The sequence below is a fragment of the Gymnogyps californianus genome, chromosome 3 (assembly GCF_018139145.2).
Source record: "Gymnogyps californianus isolate 813 chromosome 3, ASM1813914v2, whole genome shotgun sequence".
NCBI classification, from domain to species: Eukaryota; Metazoa; Chordata; class Aves; order Accipitriformes; family Cathartidae; genus Gymnogyps; species Gymnogyps californianus.
In genome coordinates this window covers 50,199,207-50,221,423 of record NC_059473.1, presented here as the reverse complement: position 1 = coordinate 50,221,423, position 22,217 = coordinate 50,199,207, and the positions used below count along the sequence as shown (strand labels likewise).

The following is a 22,217-nucleotide window of genomic DNA, read 5'->3' as shown; positions in this document are numbered from 1 at the left end:
ACAGGTTTAAAATAAAATCTGATACTGTGTTTCATTAAAGGAGTTTGAAAATTTTTAAGATTATATGGCACTGTGACAGCTCAAAAGTTGTTAAATATGAAACTACGTATGCCATCTTGAAAGCTTGCACTGTAATTTCTTAAGCCTCCCCTCACATCTGGAGAAGATGGAAAAGGAGGTACTCATCTATGGTACTCAGCAGCAGCATATCTGAGGGCATCACAGCTCTGTGATATTTGTCCTCACCCAAGAGGAAAGTGAACACCATCATACATAGTATAAGGTGACCACCTGATTGCCTCTACATGTATTTTGAATTCTGGACTGTATGTAACCAGGGATATTTCCAAACATGCATAACACAAAAAAAGAGTTTAGAGGCTTAAATAAGTTAACAAAACCCAAAACCTTCCAGTGTTGGGCAACTTGCATGAAGTCATAATGGAAATGTCACAGAACGACTTAGTTCCTTCAAGTTCATAAGTAGCATCTTAACAGATGTCCATTGTCTTTCCAAATGTACTGTAAATATTCTTCTCTGCAAGCTTCAGTACATTTTCATGTTAAGAGGAAAGGCACATGTCACTGGCCTTACTCCCAGGCTAGTCACATGAGAAACTACATTTTTTTCAGCAAGGTGAGATTTTTTTGTCATGAGATGTAAAATATGCCCAGTATTGAATACTTCTTTTCTCTCCACAAGTCAGCAGCAGAAAACAGCTTGGACTTCACTAGTTGGAAACTAATGTTAGTTATCATACCACTTCTTTATGATCCACTTGGCCAACAATACCGATTCCAAACTACCTATATTCACCACTGCACCACATTCACCACTGCTACTAACATTGACGGTAAAATTTTCAAAGGCTTCTGACAGATACTGACTCTCTTAGGTGCTTCCAAAAGTTTCTTTTTTTGGCTTTTTTTTTGGGGGGGTATTTTATAAGCCCTATTTTTTCATTTCCATATGCTTATTAAATAGCGTTTATTAACAACTTATGTTGCTTCCATAAGCAGCATAAATACAGCTCAAGGAGCAGAAGCAGCTCTACAAACATCATATTCTCACCTATACGCACAGGGTTTACATCATTGCTGTAAAAAAGAAAAATAACTAATGCCAGCTGAATGTTAACAGACGATGGGGTGAAAATCATTAAGCCCTTAGAGCAATGTTACAAACCAAAAAAAACACGAAAGGAAAACTTTACCTGGTATAATTCATTCTTTTCAAAGTTCCTGAGTGTCAGGTTTCCCCTTTCTTTTAGAAGGCTTTTAAACAACAGGTCTTACGCACACACCAACTACCTTCTGAAGCATTTCTCTGTAACTCCTTCTTGGCCCAGAGACCAAGATCTTCATCTTCGTAAGCAACATCCACGGTACAGGTAGCTTTTCCTAGAGCACTACTGAAACACATTGAAAAAAACTTTTCTCCCTAATCTGAGGAAGAGGGACTACAGATTGAGGAAGAGGAATTTCTCCCCAGTAATTGTCTTCAGCAAAATAAGTACAACAAAGTAATCCCCAACACTTGTTGAGCAAGCGAAATCCATTGAAGTCTCTGATTTTTGTAAGTCTCTGATGATGTTTTTCAATAACAAAGGGCTAAAAATGTTATGGAGAGTATACCAACTGGGCAGTGACCATCAATGGCAAAGCACCATGCTGTGCTACAAGAGCTAAGTCTGCATGACAAGCAGAAAAACATGAAAAGGCACGGGATTGACTGCCATCAATTTGAAAAGCTTGACCAGAAAGTCATTAATTGACTTCACCCTATGGTTCCTTGCCAACAATACAGAAATAGGTGAAAAGGACCAAATTAATAGTATTCACAGAAACATTCCTCTCCTATTGCCTGTCCCTCAAAATAATTCAGAAAGTTTTAACTTAAATGAATAAGCCCTAAAAAATGCATTAAATGTCAGTGCAGTTTCTGTTTCTTCACAAAAGTTAGCCCTAGCAGCACGTCCCTTGCAGCAAACAGGGCTTTCTGGAAGGGCCGGTCACAACAGCACCAACCCAGGTATATTTTGTAAAACTTGTTTCTGACAACTGTATGCAGTAGTTAAACTGAAACACTTGCCCTGGAAACCTGTTTCTGGCCAAGTCCTCCTAGCAATGCTGAGTTCCTTCAGTGAGGAGGGAGACCAGGAACATTTGGAGGCCATGCAGAGAACTAGAGACAGAGCTCAGGCTGAAGTCTCTACCCCAGGCTCAACATCTTTCTCTGAGTACGGAAGGGTCATGCAGATTCATAAAGACACAAGGCTGCTTTGAGGTCTGTAAATGGCAAACACCCTGTTTACTGAGCATGAACAGTGCAAGAGATCTTCGAAGCAAATCAATGTATTAGGTAGATAAATACACAGGATTTTTTTTTCCTCATTTTTTTTCATCTATTTTATAAATATCTGCTAATGTATGGTTCAGAATTTTGCTTTACAGTTCCCTGAACCTACCTTGTATTTTCAGGGTATTGGCAGCCGTCAAAGCCCTATATTGCTTTGGACTAGCAAACCTTAAAAATTCGGATGCAGGATTATTTTTCTACAATTCAGCATCTGAGTATCTCCATAATTCCCAAAAGGTAGCAAATGATTCTGCATTAGCTGCACTGCCGTTTGACAGTGGCAAAGCAAGGATCTATGTGGAAGTATCTGTCAACAGCAAGGTAAGCTCTCTGGCAGCAGGAGGGCAAACAGTAAAGTGGATCCCTTTGCAGTTTGTGACAATATGAACTTGCAATAGGTGATAGAATATATATATATTTTTTTTTTTTTTTTTAAAGAATGAACTTCTGTTGGGAAAACACACCATAAGCAGTAAACTGCAATTACAGGGAAAAACAGGCACTACCTTTTTAAAGGACTCCATTATGTTTTAAAACCCTTTCTCCTGTGGTTTACTTGTGGTATAAACACACATATATGCACACACACTTCCCATCCCTCACTTCCATTCCCAATAATAGCAAAAATAAACATGAAAAATAATATTAAAAAACTCTGTATTCAGTAATATTCACACCAAAGTATATGTATAGGTATATCCATTAAAATTATGAACATTTCTAAATATATTTTATGTATCATACATATATTTATATGTATAATTACATATCCACAGAAGTAGTCTTGCTGTGCTAAAGCCAGCAGTAGAAGCAAAAACAGGTTTCACAATAGGACACCCATATATGCATATGTACTGGCTGTTTGGTTCGTGAATTTATTTACAACTTAACTATATCATAATAAATGCTTACTGTTCTATTGTACAAACGTAATAGTAAAGGTTTAGGTTGTTTTTTAAATACAAAGACTGCAAATGAATACATGAAAAAAATTACACACCATGTACAGTATTTATAATTTATAAATGCAAAGTTAAGACCTCTTTAAATTATTGCACTTGCATATTTTTTTGTTTTTTTTACAAAGATAGTTTATATGTATCATATATATATATATGTGCGTGTAAATATATATATATATAAAACAATTTTTTCAGCTCACTAAATGTAGTAAAGTTGAATGTTGTTACCTTGAAGTTCTTTCTTCTCACATAACAGCCCAACCTGAATTTTGAATATATATGAATCTACTCTACAAATCAGTTTGATCTACCCTGGAAAGCAGTCCGCTATTTTAGTTTTTTTGACAGAGTATACACCCGTATTACAATCGAGCACAGTTTTTGGTCAGAAAGCAAAACAAGAATTATGATGTGCCTTTGCTAGATTGGGATATATAACCTAAAGTCTGAACATGAACCGCCTTGTAGTAGTGTGCAGAAAGCCTTTTCTGTGTTTAGAATGAAAAAATTAATCGTTCCACTTCACAGAACTGTTCCTATATCACAGTGTTTGAGGCAAATGCATTATTTCAAGAGGGTCATAATTGTTTTGAGCATCTAACAATCTCTAATTTTTAACATCAATAGTGTTATTTGCTATCCCTACATTTTTAACACTAAATGCTCTAAATGCAGTCACAGCAAACTGATCACTCTGTTCTAAGTTTAAACACTTGAAAGAAGTCTGTGCCACATAAAAAGATGAATTCCACACTGCATGTCCCCTCCAATGTAAATATGTCTTATCATATACTCCAGCTAAAAAAACTGATTGCATTTCTCTAACGGTCACTTATATAAAAAAAAAAAATACTGCCGTGAGTTGAACCATTACAGCAGAATGTTGCACTACTGTACAAAATTCACAGATTAATTATAACAATGGAGTTTCTGTCAATGCTGTAATAAAATATGCAACATCTCAGATGAGTATCATGCTATGTCAACTATTTTTCTCACTCAGTGCATACCTTTCAGGCACCATTTCATAATACATTAGAAATGCTCAGGTATGGCTTGAAACAGTCCTTTTACCTTTACCGGGCTTAAAAGGGAAAAGAAATTGGAATTATTAACAAAAAGAATGCGGTTCTGGGAGTACAAAGTCTAACACTTCTAGGAAAGGAGAGATCTGTTAGGTTTTTTATACATTCTTATTGATCTTGGGTAAGATCAGTTTTAGCAGGATAAAAATGCAAGGAAGAATGGCTTTTGGCAGCTTAACTTAATGAGCCAGATGTCTTACAGACCTAGATGTCTTAACTCTATTTGTGAGTTCAAGTCCAGAATTTTGAACAATTAAATCTCAACATGTACTTGACCCATGAAATTCAAATGCAGCTTCAAAGTTTTAATTTTTGGTGGTTTTGACTTTGGAAGTGCGGGTATAAGTTTGTTTCTACAAAAAATTTACACAGCTGAATCTGCACTCTGTAAATGCTAAGACAGCCTAAATTTGCTTAGAAAATACAGCCCATTGTGGCTATTTTTTTGGTCTAGGTGCTAATAAAGAGTAACATTTTGTCATGACCCTTCTCCTTTTACACACTAGGAAAACAAACCAAACCACAACCACTGGAGCCAAAATTTTTAATTCTAATGGACATTATACTACAGCAAACATATATTTTATGTGGTTTGGATAGTTCTATATTAGAAACAATACCTGATTGACTTGAGACATTAATAGAACAACTTATTGCCAATTTGAGAAATTTGCTAGGGAAACATGTTCTGTATCAGTACTTATAAACTTCAAAACATAAAATATTATGTGATACTGCCAAATATTTTGAATGGTAAGTAACAGAACTAGTAATGTTATCTTTACTGTCAATGAGTAAAAGATGAATTAAAAGCTTTCCATACACACAGACACAGTGTGATAAGGAATATTTTTGCAATGCTTGTAAGCTCAGCATTCAAAGAGGGAGAATAACAGCAAATATAGTTAGTCCGTGAAGGAAAAACATTCTATCCAGTTGTTGGGGTATCTGAATTTCAGAGAGTGTTTTTGTAGTCACCATAGATTTGGATAATTTCCATGTAAATTAGGAACTGTGGATTGTGTCTCAAGTACTTAGCGGACGAAAAGTTGCATCTGCGTGATTTAGTTAAAACAGAACTGCTAAGGAATAAAGCAGAAAACACAGCATGAGATACTATTCATTCTACTTTGGTGTAATTGTTTCCTGCCCTTTTTTTTTATTCCCAAATAGTTTGCTGTGGTTAACAATGTATTTCTGCACTTAGAATTGGTAAAGCAAACTGAAAAAAATTATGGGGCTGCTGCTAGGTAACCTGTATCATACAAATAAGATAACTTCATATTGAATTCTCAACCTCTGGGATATCTACGTACTGCAAAGGCTTAGGTGCATTTATACATTATGCAATTATGTATCCCATACTGTACACATGTACAGATACTGCTATGTGTGCTCGACCATAACAGAAGGCAAAACTCAAGAGTCCAAGTCATTTACATGAAACCCATAAGATGGCATACTTATTAGAGCAATAGAGCTCAACAGACATGAGATGGAAAAAGAGAACCTGTGTTCTGTCTTAAAGTCACTACTACTATTTGTTGCAGTTACACAAATGGCCATGTTATCACGGACCCCCTACAAGAGTGTATTATCTGTGAAAAAGCATATAATGCAGTATAGGCTGTATGTGAAAGGTATGCAAAGACTGTGTTTTCACCTACTGTGTGGATCAATATGAAGATTTTTTTCTCATTATTTTTAAGAGAAAGATGAAGGCAAATTAAGTGTTGTTGAAACATACTCTGTACAATTGCACTAAAAGAGTGGCATTAAATGTAAGGTCTTAATGTCTGTGCATAAGTTTGTAAAGCTGAAGCCTAAGCCAGCACAGAAATGTAAACACAGTATTTTAGAGTACTTTTCTTCAGTCAGCTATCCTTTCACTCAGAAAGGCAGTTCTAAGCCTGGAAATTTTGCTGAACTAGGGGGAAAAAGCAAACAGACAAATGGAGAAGTTTCCTAATTTCACTCATCTTGGGATGGGGGAAAAGAGCAGTAGAAGACATGCAGTGTCACTGTGCAACACAAAAGCTACTCAATACAAAAACCATTTTTGATTTATTGTGATGGTACCACAATCCCTCTTATCAGACCTGACTTTTCTGACAAGGCTTTTGTTCCCAGCAGATAGCATACTTCAGGTATCTCTCTAATACCTTTTAAAATACAACTCAGCAGGTAGAAATAAAAATGATGACTTTACTTAATTGTGACCCAGGCAAGGAAATCTTTGCTGTCACATTTAAATTTTAATCTGATACTTCTGTCACTATGGATACAAAACCTCCAACCTGAAACTCTCTCTCATGTCGGAAATAAATACCCAGTACTTCCAGTGTTTTAAGGGAGGAGTTGTCTAGGTTTATAAATCATTCTGAAGAACAAAGCACCATCACTAGTTCTTTCAACGTTTGCCTTGTGAGTGACAGACAATTTGCATCATGATGCTTAATGAAGTACTTACTTTAACCTGAATGTTGGTTTTCCTTTAGTTTGCAGCAAGAGAATTCACTATAACCTAAGCATGAATTATAGTCTCCAAGGATTCTGCTGGAGTTCAAACTGATTACAAGTAGATCACACATAAACATTCACAATAGCAATGGGTATATTGTTCTACTTATAGCCAAGAACTCCCAAGTGACACTGGTGTTAAAGCCAGCCACAGTACAGTATAATAAAAGTACCATTGAAACCCTTACTAGAAAGATACAATTTAGAAGTACCCCCTAAGATTCCCCCCCCCATCAGTTTTAAATTAAGGCCTCAGCAATGTAGCCCATGAGATAAGGCCAGTCTTTTATATTCACAAGTCGTAAGTTCTCTTTTGATAGCTGATTCCAAAACATCTGTGTTGTCGTTTTCCCTCCGTTCACGTTGTGTCACTGGTGTAGGTCAGGAGATTGGCTGCCAGAGTCATTTAGCTGAGGTAACGCCATGGGTGTTACCTTCCTAGGCAGATCTGCTTCTTAGTTAGCATTTTGTAGCTTTTCTTTTTCTTCCTCGCCCCCCCCCCCTCCTCCCCCCAAATAAAAACAAAACAAAACAAAAAACAACCCCCAAAACAAGAAGGGATGCTTTACAGGTTAAAGCAATCTGTTGCTGCTGTTCAGTCATCGATCTTCACAGGAAGTGAATCTGAGGTCCCAGGAGCAAGGGACTGCGAGGGAATCCATATAGAGGCTTCCTCACCTCTTGTTACTTTCTCCCATTGGTTGAGATTGTCCCTGGAGATGCAAAAAAGTCAGAGGTAAAGCACTGTTCATAAGTTTACTAGGATTTCTTCCTAACAATACTGTCTGCTGTACTATACTTTGAGATGTAGCTTTATGCTGTGTATAAGTACCTGTACGTCATCAAGCTTTTACCATCTTTACATTATTTCATCCTTCACCTTCAGTTATCCCATTCTGTAACTGGGTGTGGCTCATATACATGTTGACTATATATAAGCCTACGGCATACCTTCGCCAGAACGAGCCCTGGAGCTAGAGGCTAGCACCTGCTTCCATTACAAACTTCTAGCCCTCGTGGCTGCAGAGAAAACCCAGCCATGACCCAAGACAGACATGTCTGCAGAGACTCTGAAACAGCAGTCTGGAAACAAGTGGCCTTCCTCACTTCGGACTTCAGGGATTTTACCACAACATACTTTGGCCCTTTTCAAAACCACCACAGAGATCAAGACTTTTGCCAGGAAACTTCCTTCACTGGAAACCACAAAAGCACATTAAACTTTCTGAAACTCCTGCATGTGGGCTGCCTGACAGTGTATAAAATGTTGCATGCCGACATCATGGTATCAACTTTCAATTACTAATGTGGTGATCATACCATCAATCTACTACATTTAAAGAGTACCTCTTCCTCAAGACAGAAATTTTTTTTAGTGTCTCACAGCCTGGCCAATCCCCAAGTCCAAATTTTGGTTCACAAGCCATAAAATAATGAGAAATTAAGCTGGTAATGTTCTAATGATCCGAAGGGAGTACAGACCCATAATGTTGCTGTACATCAGTTCCACTCCAGTGACTTGGAAGTCTATGTTGATGATATCCAATAGCAGACCATACTTGCAACCTATGGCCAAATCTAGCATTCAGTCTTCAAATACAGAGAGAAAGAGAGCAAGCTCAACTGTTTCAATTTCATACTATCAGCTACCTAGTTAATAAAACAACAGTTCTTAGATGTCTTCAGTAAACAAACAGGATGGTAAAAGTACTAAGGTCTTACATGCTATGTGTCATATTATCGTATTACATTGGAATTTATGTGGCAGAGCTCTTCTGATTTTTATGTCACAGCGTTGCCAAACAGTTGATAAAACTGCAAATAATGAGCTGAAAGCACAGAGAACAGGTGAGAAGAGAAAATGTTGCTTTTTCTGGGGATGGGGGAAGGCAGGATCCGATGGAGACTACCGAAGAAAGCTGGTGCCCTCTAGGGGAACACCTACACCATTTTCTGCAGGCAGACAGAAACCCGTTCTGCCAGTGCTTCAGGCCAACTGGAAGTCATGAAGCCTGCGTTAATATGGTGCTGAATCTCAGCTAATATAATTAGACACTAAGGATCAGAAAAACTGAACCATCACTATTTCTAGGTCTCTTTCCTGAAACTGGGAAAGTAATGAGAATTGCAGCCAAAATATTTTTAAAGTATATCAATTTCAGCAAGAATTGAGAGACCTGAAAGCACATAGAAAATTGTTTAAAATTATTTGGTCTGAAATAAAGGAAAAAAATAAATCACTTCACCTCATCCTCAAAATAAATACACTATCATAGATTTGCCACTTTGGTAGGCCTACTGAGTATGTGGGCTACAAAACACACATAGGACTTATTCTGAACACTGTAACACAGGTGGCTGGTAGTTTTGATCTACACAGAATGACAAGAGAGTATTTAAAAATGTGGAATAAATTATCAGACAAGAAAACCTTCTAGATTCTTAGCTACTACCCTACCTCAGGGAAATTGGTGACACACTTTTTCTTTTTTTTTAAAGATGTAGATAATACGATGATAATACGATTCATTTACCTTTGTGCTCCCAACGAAGCCCTGGCTCCTAAGTGTCTGGAATAAATGCCCAGAGGCTCTCAAAATAAAAACCTTGATGCTGACATACTGCCTTGGCTGCTTCTGCTGCTATTATTTGCAGCTGGTGTCTGCGTTCCAAACAACTCAAGGACGCAGCAGCTTAAATGCTGCTTTCCAAGAATGAGCACCGCTGGTGAAAGGGTGATATCAAAATCGGTTCCGTCAGTGGCTGAGGCAATACCAAACAGGAATGAGGCTGTATTCCTCTCATCACACTGAATAACAGTTACCCATCAAAAATAAAGGCAAAAAAGGTGTAGTGCAAAATCAGCTATTTGAAACGCTCTGGAGTAACCTAAACCTGCAATAACATACATTTTAGTAATTGGGTAGTTGAAGTTAGATCTGTGTTCTTGATTTCCTACTCTGCATCTCCAAGTCTGAACTCTCAGTTCCTCCTCAACCACCTCAGACAGCAGAGGGTAATTTCAAGGGTAAGCTAAAACTATCAAACGGCTCCTCAGAAGACTTTATGCCAGGGTGTGGATTTTCAGGAAGCTCTTTAGTCTTATGGAGATCTTAAACCCCATCCACACATCTATGCACCAGTTCTGCATCAGTGCAACCTAAATTAAGGAATGCACAAGAGCAAGGTGGGGAGCTGTGTCTGTACAGAGCTGTGCCCAGTCTGGAGACTGTGCCAGTGTAGCTTTCAGAAGTATCAGTATTATAACTATAATTGGAATTCCAAACAACAAACATAATTTCTAGAATAGAAAATGTTCATATAATTTCTGCCAGGAGTCTGATTACTTTTACTTCAGACATCGCACTTTTTGCAGAGAAACCCAGTCTTGAAAAGATGTTCATGCCTGATCTTCAGAATCATGGAGAACCTTTCATCTAGAACACGTATGTATGTGGGTGCCTGATACTCTACAATTCAACTTTAAATCTCCTCAGCTGAGTACTGAAAGATAGACCACCAAGTATTACAAGCCACTTGCCTCATTTGGATATCCATGTGGCTAGAAATCAAAAGATATGGGTCTTCCCAGAACCCTGCTCTTGAAAAAGATGCTGTGCAGTCTTAAGCACTCAGCCTAGCCTTAGAGAAAGCCTCAGTTCCCATTAAGTGGAATAACAATGTTAACTTCTTACCAAAGGTACTGGCAGGCTAATGCAAATGGTTCTACAGTAAATACAAACCCATTTTTAAGACCTCCCATTTGATTGTGCTAGTAACAGAACTTTCCTGACATCCAGCGCTGAGGTTACTTTACTAATCAAACAGACTATGCAAGACATTTTCATGTTAAAAGCATATAGATACTGATTTGGGGAGTAAAAGTACACCCAGATGTTGACAAATAAGTAATACAAAAGAAATAAAAATTTTCACATATATAAAGCAGTTTGACAATATTTGTTAGCCTGAGTAGAAACAAGTAACTGGAAACACTCATGATAAGCACTACTGCCTTTCTAATGGTGGGTATTATAGTTGATGCTGTTTAGTCCATGTAAACAGTATAAAACTCTTTCTGACTGAAAACGTGGTTACACAAAGCACAATCTGTGTTCCGGTTACATGGATCGAATAACCAACCATTTAGCTTTCAGCCATCAATACAGCTGAAGCAACATGCCTTCAAGCAAGGATTACAAAGAGAAAGAAGTCAGAAAACTTCCAAGATCTCAGACTACCTCTCTGTAAAGCAGTTGGATGACTCACAACATTGTGAAGACTGAAAGGATTACAAGCAGTTCTGTAGTTTACTTCACGTTCTCTGATTTCACACTGAAAACAACTCTCCTTTATTTGTCAGAGTACACATTATTCACTTATTTATAATCAAACTATCAACATGTATATATTAGGACAACGTGGCTCAGGGAGTACACATTCCTACCCCGTACTGTAACTCCGAATTCCAAAACAGGATTTGGACTTTGATACCATTATGATAGTAACACACTCCACGGCATTTTGAAACTAGAGAAGAGTTTAATGCTATATTGTAACTGATCGAACTACTAAAATATACACTTATGAATACTTCCACATTACTCAATTCAGGATAACAAATTACTGCCTATTATTTACCAGACATTGTTACTTTCATAGCTTCTAAGGACGAAAGGCACTACTATAAGGATCACCTAGCCTGACTGCCAGGAAAAGACAGGCCTTGGCAATTTCATCACAGTAACTGTGCCTCAGACCTGTATCCCTTTTACCTCCCTCTTTTAAAAAATATACCTAGCCTTGGTTTAAGATCTTCAACTGGCATTATTCCAAATGCTAAAAAAGACATTCACCATATTCCTTGTTTGAACTTTTGGGCTTCAAGTAGTCTTTATCTGCTAAATTAATGAGCTTTGTCTAATCAGAAAACATACTATGGAGACAGTTATAGATTTTGATAAAGTCATTCTCTTGGATAAACTACATACATTATGTCAGATTTTTTAGTCTCTCACTACTAAGATCTCAAAACATTCTTTAAGCTCTTTCTTAATCTTCTCTTATTTGCTCGTCTTTATCTACTCTTCTTAAAGCACAGATGCTAAACAGGATTCCAGCTGTAGCCCCAGTAATGTAGTAACTACAGAGGTATAGTGTCTAATTCTACTTAATATTCCCTCTATATCCATCTAAGGATTGCACAGCCCTGCCCAGCAGCAGGACCTTAGAGGCAGCTGACTATTAACGATGGCTCCCAGATACTCACTGTTTTTCATAAGATAGTCCTCTGTCCGAATGGTACAGACCTACATATTCTTCTCATAGTTATATGAAATAGTGTTTGGGTGCAAATGAAATTATTTTTCTAACCACTATGTTAAATTTCACAGTGTTTTGTATATAGTGGGCACCCTTTTGTTACTTCACACAGATCATTTAGTTCACAAGATCAGGAAAGTGACAGAGTAGGTAGATCCGCCATACAGGACAAAGAAGTAGTTCAATGCAAGCTAGAATTTAAGGACCACAAGAGGGGGAAAAAAAAAAAAAAAAAGATTATGAGAGAGGTGCTAGTAAGAGCATAGAAAAACAGGCCTCTCTTCCCTGGATGTGACTAAAGATTGCTGGCATTTTATGAACCAACTGTTTTTCTTTAGAGAATACTGATTAACCTAAAACTGGAACGTTTTCATGAAGCATAGTGGTTTCAACAGAAGTTTTGTCAGGGAAGATTGCTAAGGTCCAGGATATAATTATTGGACAGAACTACCGACAAAATGATCCACCATCATTCCAGGGTAGAAGCAGCCAATTGGTTAAGAACCCTTGCCTCTCCTCCAGAAGATCCCAAGCTACGTCCCAACTGATTGATAGGACAAAGTTACATTTGCCTCTTCCACATCCCAGTGGTACTATCCTTACGCTCCCAATTACTGAATATTCCTGGGATCTTTCTTTTCCTGCTTTTTAATAAAAATGTTCTGACATGAAATAAAACCACTTGCCAAAACCACATTTTTTTTAATGAAACAGAATTCTAGCCAATCTTAGTTGTGAGAACCATGTTGAAGTAAAAAAGACACAGAGGAAAATTGCACTGAACCAGCCTAGATAGGAATACATAAGCACTGAACCTGTTTCTCTCTAAATGCTTTTGGTGTCAAACACATTTTAATCAGCTGTGTCTGTAGATCTGCATTGGGTCGTCCCAGCCAGTAGTCATTGCCTCTGGGTTTCTGCATAGATTAGTGTGAGATGCGTATCCCTGTTTATCTGCATGCAAATTCTAAAATTAAAAGGCTGTATTTCCAGACAAACTTGCAAAGCATGTTTGCTTTTTCTTTAACCAAGCTACATGCTATGCAAAAACTTGCACATTTACTCACCTGCATGCTCGGAGTAGTGGCCCAGTTGGAGGAAAGATCTGCGCAAGTGTGGTGTAACATGGGATGGCTACAGCATTGTAGAACCCAATCTATGAAAAAGAACAATGAAAAAAAATAGTTAAATGTTGCCAAACTACAACACTGAAAGTTAACAGCCAACTAGCTCAAGGCTGTTGACTACTTACTTAATTACTACTTACGTTAGTACTTCATACTTCTGCATCTCCTCTTAATATCTGAATACTTTAAAATGAAGTACTAACAGTGAAGTCTCTGGCAATTAAAAGTTGCTTACACGCCTCTTTTATGACTAATATGGCTGCTTCAGACAGGATTTTCTACAGGACCTTTTATTATTCAATTGATTTGCTCAGGATCTGTCTGGCTTTTTGGTGTCAGTAGTGGGAGGAAGTAGGGGCAGATGGCAGAGCCATTTCTGCAAACATTATTCTCGTGACAAAATTTTTTTTAAAAAAGGAAAGTTGTGCAGCATTGCCAAAATATGGTCAGATTCTGGATTGTTCTGATGTCCTCCAGAGTATGTATTCCATAGCTCAATTTACTTGAGATGCTAGGGGCTTTGCACCTTTGGAAAGTTTCTAAAAGGTGTGCACTGTGATCAGTAATTGGTTTGCAATTTTTTTTCCTGTATGCAGTTCAGTGATATATTTTTACCATTATCATATAAATCTATTTAGGGCATATAAAATGAGCACCTTTTTAATGATATCTGATTCATACAGGCTTAGGGGCCTATGACAGCTACCATGTCACAGCTGAACTGTCATGACACAAGGGAATTTTTAGAAAATGCTACTTATATATTAGCAAGGATGACAGGTTAAATTCAGATCCATTATAACATCACTCATTTATCCCATCACATCATCCAGACTCTCATGATAGTTACAGTAGTGCACTATGATCCCTTTCTTCGGGCAGAGTTTTTAAATGCCTTTTAATGAAATACCATGTATTGTACTGTGACCAAAGCATTTGATAAGAAGTCTCTTTTTAACAGTCTAAACATTGGCCCTTATTCAGAAATTGAAGAGCAACTCTTGTTGTCACCTCCATCAATACAGAGATTCCTCCCATACTGCTATGTAACCAAGTCCATTCCGTACTTTTAAAAAAAAAAAAAAAAAGATACATTTTCTGACCTGAGAACCCAACAGTCTGAGTTGAAGTAATCATGATGTAACCAATAGAAAGAAACAGCAGCTGGTGAGAAGGCAAGGTTGCACGCAGCTGTGATGTCTGCTCATCAACAAAAAGTTTGCTATTTTGCATAGTGCATTGTTTTCTTCCTATGTGCTTCCTCTTGTGGGTTTGGGTTTTTTCTTTTTTTCCTTGCTTGTTTGCTTTTAAGGGGGACTATTTTATTTCACTGGAAAACAGCAGATTACTCCATAGCTGTCGAAAATTAAAATGGGACCTTAGGTACAGTCACACTGTAGACCTTCTGGCTCAATGAGAAGTGTGTTGCCATTGCAAAACATAAAAGATTTCAACCAAACTAAGTTCATCTGCAATATATTCTGAACAACCTTCTTTTTGGAACCCCAGTATTTAGAATAAAATGTGTCCTCTAAGGTCCTGAAAGCTTTTAAGTTAAAATGCACATCAATCAAGGAGGAAAAACCCTAAAAAGCTCAATGGATTTAGGTTTTGAATAAAGCCAAGCTAATTAAAAACATTCCTTTGCGAGAGTTTCCATTTCTGACCAGAGCAAAACCACAAAAATCCCTTTTGTAAAAGGTTTAGATTATCTGAATAAATGATTCCAGATTGATTTTTATGTTGCTGTGGCGAGACAGAAAGTCTAGAGTTCACTCAGGTATGAGCAAACTATTGAAGTCACTGCAGGAAAGGCAGTGTACGTATATCCTAAAGATGCATAAGCAAGAGGAACCAGAAAATATATTTTGTTTCTGAAATAAATTGTTCCTGTCTCTCCAACTGTGCATCCTAAACATACTGCTAGCTTTAAGAGCTGGATCTTTAATGTTCTGACTGAAGTAAGAAATCACTCTTAACATTTTAACCCTTGCTGCATAAGAGTAAACTTTTTATTTTCAACTTCAAAACTGTGTTTCTGGGATAAGCTTTGAATGGCTGAAGCACGTGAATTGTTCCTTCTCTCTCCCTTCATTACTCAGGCTGGTTTGACTTGCTTATTAAAAGGGCTTTCACGTCACTATAGTTGTGACTTTTCTATTTTCTTCACAGGTTTCAAAAGGAGGGCCAGAAAAGAGGGTGATGGGATCCTTGCTGAGTCAGGAACAAATCCTCAGTGCAGGCTCCACAGTAGGAAGACAACAAACTCAGAGACCTTACATGAGTTGTGCTGCAACGGGTGTAAAGCACCACAGAGACCAACTGATCCAGCCACCCAAGTGAGAGGAAGAGCTTAGTAGAAGCTACTCTCATCAAAGATGAGTACTTGAGGCAGAAGCAGGTTTTTTCAGAGATTACGTGTTTATACAAATCCTCATTTCCTAAACATCATTGTCATTTAAATAAGGTATTAATGCTTTAATTAAAATCCATATAAAAATATTCATTAATTCTTTTGGTTAGAGCCCAAGGAAATGGATGATAATGCTTTATTAAATTCTTCAGTCTCTACATAAATACAGGAATATAGGAATGGTTACTGTCACAGAATTATATATGTCCTAAATCTCACATTTTGCTGTAACGTTGTTGTAAGATACAGCTGCTACAACTATACTACTAAAGTTGGCTTTTAACATCCTGTTCTGCTTAATATTTTACTGTTATACCATTAAGAAGCATGAAACAGAGCACAAAGTAAAAAAGAACCTGATGCAGACAGTACCTGGAACAATACTTACTGTGTTTTAAAGAAAAAAAAATAGCTTATTCTTAGATCTGTGTTTTCACCCCATTAACAATTCTTTCACAAATGCCAAGATGACTCCATGCTATAATACTGTGTGCTTGTCAAGATGTTCAAAGATAACTAATATAGTGTGTGGAAAAATAAACCAAATGCAGAAAAACGTTTCTTCTCTTTTTAGGCTTATACTAAACACACAAATTTAGTAAATTAACTGCTAATTCCTTACTATAATAAGTGTAATAGTTTTTATGCTAAAATGTGATAGAGCATATGGAGTAAAGTGTCAGAATATAAAAATTTCCATAGTCTTGCTTACCAAGTAATTAATCTACAGTGATTTTGTGAGACTTTGTCATTTCTAATTTCTTTTAAATATTATTGTTAATTTCAGAGTTCATTAAATGCTTTGTGAGTACTAACTACTGACAATTAAAGCATCAGAGGCCACTGAAGTAAAAAAACCTTATACATATATATGTATATGAATGGACAATGGACAATTTAAATTTATTTTTCTCTGCTCAGACAATCAAAGGACAAGCTACCTTTTTTGTTCACCCAAAGAAGTTAGTTCAAAGACTTTTTTTTTCCCCTGAAATTTATGTTTATAAAATACCAATTTTCCCTAGGGAAAACATTAAAAAGCAGTCATTTCTGCATATTTGTGCACAGGAAAATCAGTACCCAAAGACTTTGAAAAACAGACAATTGAGGCTCTTAGAAATACACCCTTTATTGCTTATCCTCAAGAAACTCTTCACGTTATTTTTTTTTCTTTAAGAATGTCAAAAAGCAGTGGTTGTAATTATCCAAAAAGCTAATGAAGAAGTATTGGTCTAAAATCACAAATATTTTGAAATCTGAACCTGAATATTTTAACCAGGAATGGGTGAGGAAGTTCATTTTGCGTTCAGGATAAAACAGCGAAACCTTTTAGCTAAGGGCTGAAGCAACCACTTACTAAGTTGAAAAAGTGTTATTGACACTTCTCAAAATCGTAGGTGATTGTGGTTTTAGCTAGAGTTACAAGTACAAAGAATGGAACAAGCAACAAAAGCAAAGAGCACATTGTTATTTAAGTAAACATTTGAAAACAATTTTTCCACTGCTACTTGTCCTGGTTTCAGCTAGGACAGAGTTAATTTTCTTCCTAGTAGCTGGTATAGTGCAGTGTTTTGGATTTAGTAGGAAAATAATGTTGATTACACACTGATGTTTTTAGTTGTTGCTAAGTAGTGTTTATACTAAGTCAAGGATTTTTCAGCTTCTCATGCCCAGCCAGCAAGAAGGCTGGAGGGGCACAAGAAGCTGGGAGGGGACACAGCCAGGACAGCTGACCCAAACTGGCCAAAGAGCTATTCCATACCATATGACATCATGCCCAGTATATAAACTGGGGGAGTTGGCTGGGAGGGGCGGATCGCGGCTCGGGAACTAACTGGGCATTGGTCAACGAGTGGTGAGCAATTGCATTGTGCCCCACTTGCTTTGTATAGTTTAATTCTTTTAGTATTACTATTGTCATATTATTATTATCATTATCATTGTTTTTCATTCCTTTCTGTCCTATTAAACTGTCTTTATCTCAATTCACGAGGTTTTTTTCCCTGATTCTCTCCCCCACCCCAGGGGTGGGGGGGGAGTGAGCGAGCGGCTGCATGGTGCTTAGTTGCCGGCTGGGGTTAAACCACAACACACTTAAAAAAATTAACCCTGTTTTGCATGCAGAACATAGAATTCAGCAGCCCCCATACCCTAATGTCAAATGCAATATTCACTAATATATAAAATGTTTTTTTCCATACATGTTTTATTAACACTATAAATATGTATCATTTTACTGAGAGAGTTCATACCTGACCCTGAGGGACTTCATCTTTCTTGTCTCTGTCCATCATAGGAATAGGTTGAATACCCGTTTTCTTCATTTCATCACCCTGGAGAAAAGCAGAGAGAGAGATTAGGAAAACAAAAATCAAGACTACTGAGCTCTGAATTAATTTCCATCTTCTATTGTACGTCAATCTAAAAATCCAGAATTTAAAATAATGTGTGCTACCGGTCTAAGGCAATCTCAGAAAACTGCCTAAGGAGGGGCTCATTTTATACATTCACCTAAATGATAATGTAAATAGCAGGTCCTGAAAATGAAGTTTTTGAGTCAATGTACACACATTTTCCTTGTTTCCAAAGGCATCTCCATAAAAAGCAACTGGAAGAATAAAACCAAAGAAATCAGTTCATTCTATTCTGTTCTATTCATAGTTAGTCTTCTCTTTCAAAACGTTACCTGTTTAAAGCACTATAGTACAATGACCAGTAGAACACAACTCACCCATCCAAGGAAAAGCTGCATAAAACAGATGAATTTACAATGTGCCCTTTTTGTCAACAATCCAGTCTTTTTAACCGTGCTGCTTTAAAGAAGCTGCCTGTCAAACAGCCTTCTTTTCTTTAAGAACGTTATCCCTCTACATTCATAAGAAGAATACTGGGAAAGATGCAGCATATCCAAAGACCAGATAGATGTAATGTACAAGAGAAAACTGTCTCCTTATATTTCACCCATTACCAGCAAAGCAGCCAAAACACATTTCTGAGCACTATACTAGGACTGAACACACTCTCTCCTTAAAAAATCTGTAAAGTAGCTGGCTACTTTCTGTAACAAATTGAAGTTTTCCAAGTCTTATGCATCCACTGCATTGTCAAAACACCACGGATGTTTAATCTTGAGGTTATAAAGGCAGCTACAGCCATAACAATGGTTGCTTTCAGCTACTGCTCATGTCTGAGATTCCAACGTCAATGTGATCTTCAAACTGCTAACCTTATGTACTAGGTTTGCGTGGCGATGTTTTGGTAGCCGGGGGGCTACAGGGGTGACTTCTGTGAGAAGATGCCAAAAGCTTCCCCTATGTCTGATAGAGCCAGTGCCAGCACTATGAGGGCTGCTATGGGGAAAGTTAACTCCATTCCAGCCACACCCAATACACCTTAGTTAGGGAGAAAGTTTATGCAGGATAACTGCTCATACAATATTTGCTTATTTGTGTTCTTTAATGTGAGATTCAGCTTACAGAGGTTTAGCTATCTGAAAGCTTGGGACATTCCCTAAATCCATGTTCTATGTCTCTGCTACCGTTAGTGGAGTCATCTCCAGAAGACAATTTATTACATCTTTCTCGTAAGACTTTATCAAGCCACATTTCAAGTGCCAACATGCCCTTCCAAGTGAGGATTTTGGCACCTTTACTCAAAGAGAAGTTTGCAATGTAATAAATTGATTCTGGTCTGAGCAGAGCATCTTTCTGTTCGACTGCCTTGCAACTACTTTGAGTGTAGAAAAGATGGGGGCTTCTGGAAGTCAATTGTCTCTTGCATATTTGGCCTCAATATCACCTATTAACTATGATCCTGCTTAATTAACCATCAGGAGATGTAATCAGGAAGCCATTTTTTAATTGGTGTCTGTACTATTCTCTCATATCACATATTTCTTTCACCAAGTAATTAGAGAGGCTAGAATCATCGAATCTAGTCTCTGTTAGATATTTTACTGTTAAAAAAAAGCAAAAGGAAAGGCCTCCTTTCTCAGCTGATAAAAAAAGATGCCTGTAACAATTCCAAGCACAGAAATTCAGTGGATTGTTATTCAGGAACTGTAGGCAAATTTTGGTTTTATGTACCCCCAGTAAATAATACTTAATTTTTTTCCTTTTGCTTGAAGTACTGCAATTGATTGATCCAAGACTGTCTGCAGCTACCACAGTCTCAATGATAAGAACCTCAACATTAAACCATTTAGCATCATATGATTTTAAGCTCTTTGATTAACATAGTATCAAGTGCCTGAGAAACACTTGAAGTCAGAGCTTTGAGGAAGCTGTCCAGCCTCTGACTGATTATGCCAAAACTGAACAAAGCTCAGATTTATGTTCACCATTTCACCTTAAAATAAAAAGGTATCACAGAATCACAGAATGGTTTGGGTTGGAAGGGACCTCTTGGGATCATCCAATCCATCCCACACACCTACCCCAGCAGTATCAGCTAGAGCAGGCGATCCAAGGCTGTGTCCAGTCAGGTTTTGAATATCTCCAGTGATGCAGACTCCACAACCTCTCTAGGCAACCTGTGCCACTGGTCGACCACCCTCACCGTTAAAAAGTATTACGTTTAGATGGAACGCATGTATCAGAAACACAAGTGTTTTCTTGTGTTCGGTATGTGCGAACACATATATGATACACTTATAAAAAATACTGCTTTTATCCTCATAGTTATGATCATGATCAGAAAATTAAAGTTGAAATTTTAAGCAGAGAAGTTCGTATTGTACTTGCAGTATGGCTATAGTAAGTGGCTTATAAGTCTCTTAAAAAAATACTGCAGAAAGGGTTTAACAACTGCCTAGTGTCTCATATCTCACAAAAAAAACCACAGCAGACAAATCTTATACAATCCTGTATCTTGTAATCCTATGTAATTGATAAGCAAATGCATTATTTTGCTTGAGTTGTAGCACTGTGGGAAAGCTTCACGCTGAGTGATATCAAGGTAGACCTTAGCTGAAAACACTAGCTACACTGGGCTTCATTCAATGAAAAAAGATCAGTGTGACATACCACAAAATTGCTGCTGCAGTTATTGTTTTAGTTAATGATTACACAAAGAAGAATATAAAATGCTCTGATTAAATCATTCAACATATTAAGATTATGAACTCAAGTAGTAATTAGAAGCAACATTCTATCCTACTTTTAGAACTGCAACATAACCATCCAATCTAGTCAAATATACTTTTCTAGAGTTTACCTTTTTTCCCAATTAAGTAACAATTTCTCCAGTGAAACACAATCTAAACTTTCTATTGGTTTAGCTTTCCGAGGATTTTCTCTATATCTGTCTCCAGCTTTTCAATTTCCAGAAGTGTTTAGACCTGTGGCTGGATTTGTCAGCCATCCTGACTGGATCACAACATATACAATTTCTGCCATGTATCAATTAACCTCTTCTTAAAGAGGATTCAGTAAAACATCAATTACAAAACTGAATTTCTGTCAATAACTTCTAATTTACATTTGCTCCATGAAGTAGCAATACAACAAGATCCACCTTTATTAAGTCATCCTTGGATTACAAAACAGGTTAAAGTCTGGGCAGGCTCAATTATGTCCGTAATTCCACCTTTACTATTGTTGAGTAGGAAAAATCAGTTTGATCCCTCCTTCTCCACTGAGTTCACAAGATTTGCATTAAAAAGTCTTTTTACTTGTAAGCAAAAAAGTTGAGTATGTAATCAGTGAGGCACGTCAACATTATACCCCCATTATATCACTCATAAGAACACTCAACTTTCCCGTGCTGACATTTTAGAAAGTCCATACTGAACTAGGTCTTTGAGCTTATACAGTCTGCATTTTTCAAATATTTTATTGTAGTCTGAGCTGTTCATAATTAAGAGAACAAGAACATATGAATACAAAAAACACCCACAAGCCATGCACATCTTGAATTTCATAATGAACGTGCAACAGGCAGGACAACAATCTCCACACTATATGCATGCTGCATCAACTTTGTGGGCCTGACTTCCATTTTACACCAGTGTAAAACAGAAATAAGCCCACTAAATTCTGCAGACTTCCACAGGGCACATAACAGAAAAAAACAACACTTTATGATACACATGTGCAATAGTAGTTCTGAAAATACAGCATATCTTCTAAAACTGCATAATTCAACTCAATGCAACACCCTTAGAATTTATTCCTTATCCCTAAAGTAGTCGCTTCCACTTTAAAATTTAAATGATTAGAACATTTACTCCGCAGCATAAGACATGTGAGAGATTACATTTTTATTTATGAACGTGATTACACTAGCACAGCTCAATGCCTTGTTTCAACTCTCAGTACATCTTAACTGTGGAGTAATTTTCAGTATATTAAAAAATCAGCTCTCTCTAAGACCTAGTTGTTGAGCTGGCTCACAAAGAAGATTCAAATGGTTGGATCAGAACAATTTTAA

General features: G+C 37.2%; 1 protein-coding gene across 1 annotated transcript in view; it reads right to left on the bottom strand.

The window, feature by feature from the left end:
• Positions 1 to 7,483: 7,483 nt before the first annotated feature.
• PDE10A (phosphodiesterase 10A) overlaps positions 7,484 to 22,217 on the bottom strand; it is a 197,713-nt gene continuing 182,979 nt past the window's right edge. Inside the window, exons 21-23 of the mRNA XM_050893753.1 lie at positions 18,041 to 18,121; positions 13,316 to 13,404; positions 7,484 to 7,639 (exon numbers count right to left, since the gene is read on the bottom strand). Coding sequence (XP_050749710.1) covers positions 7,522 to 7,639; positions 13,316 to 13,404; positions 18,041 to 18,121 — 288 coding nt within the window. The 3' untranslated portion in view covers positions 7,484 to 7,521. The remainder of the gene's footprint in view (positions 7,640 to 13,315; positions 13,405 to 18,040; positions 18,122 to 22,217) is intronic.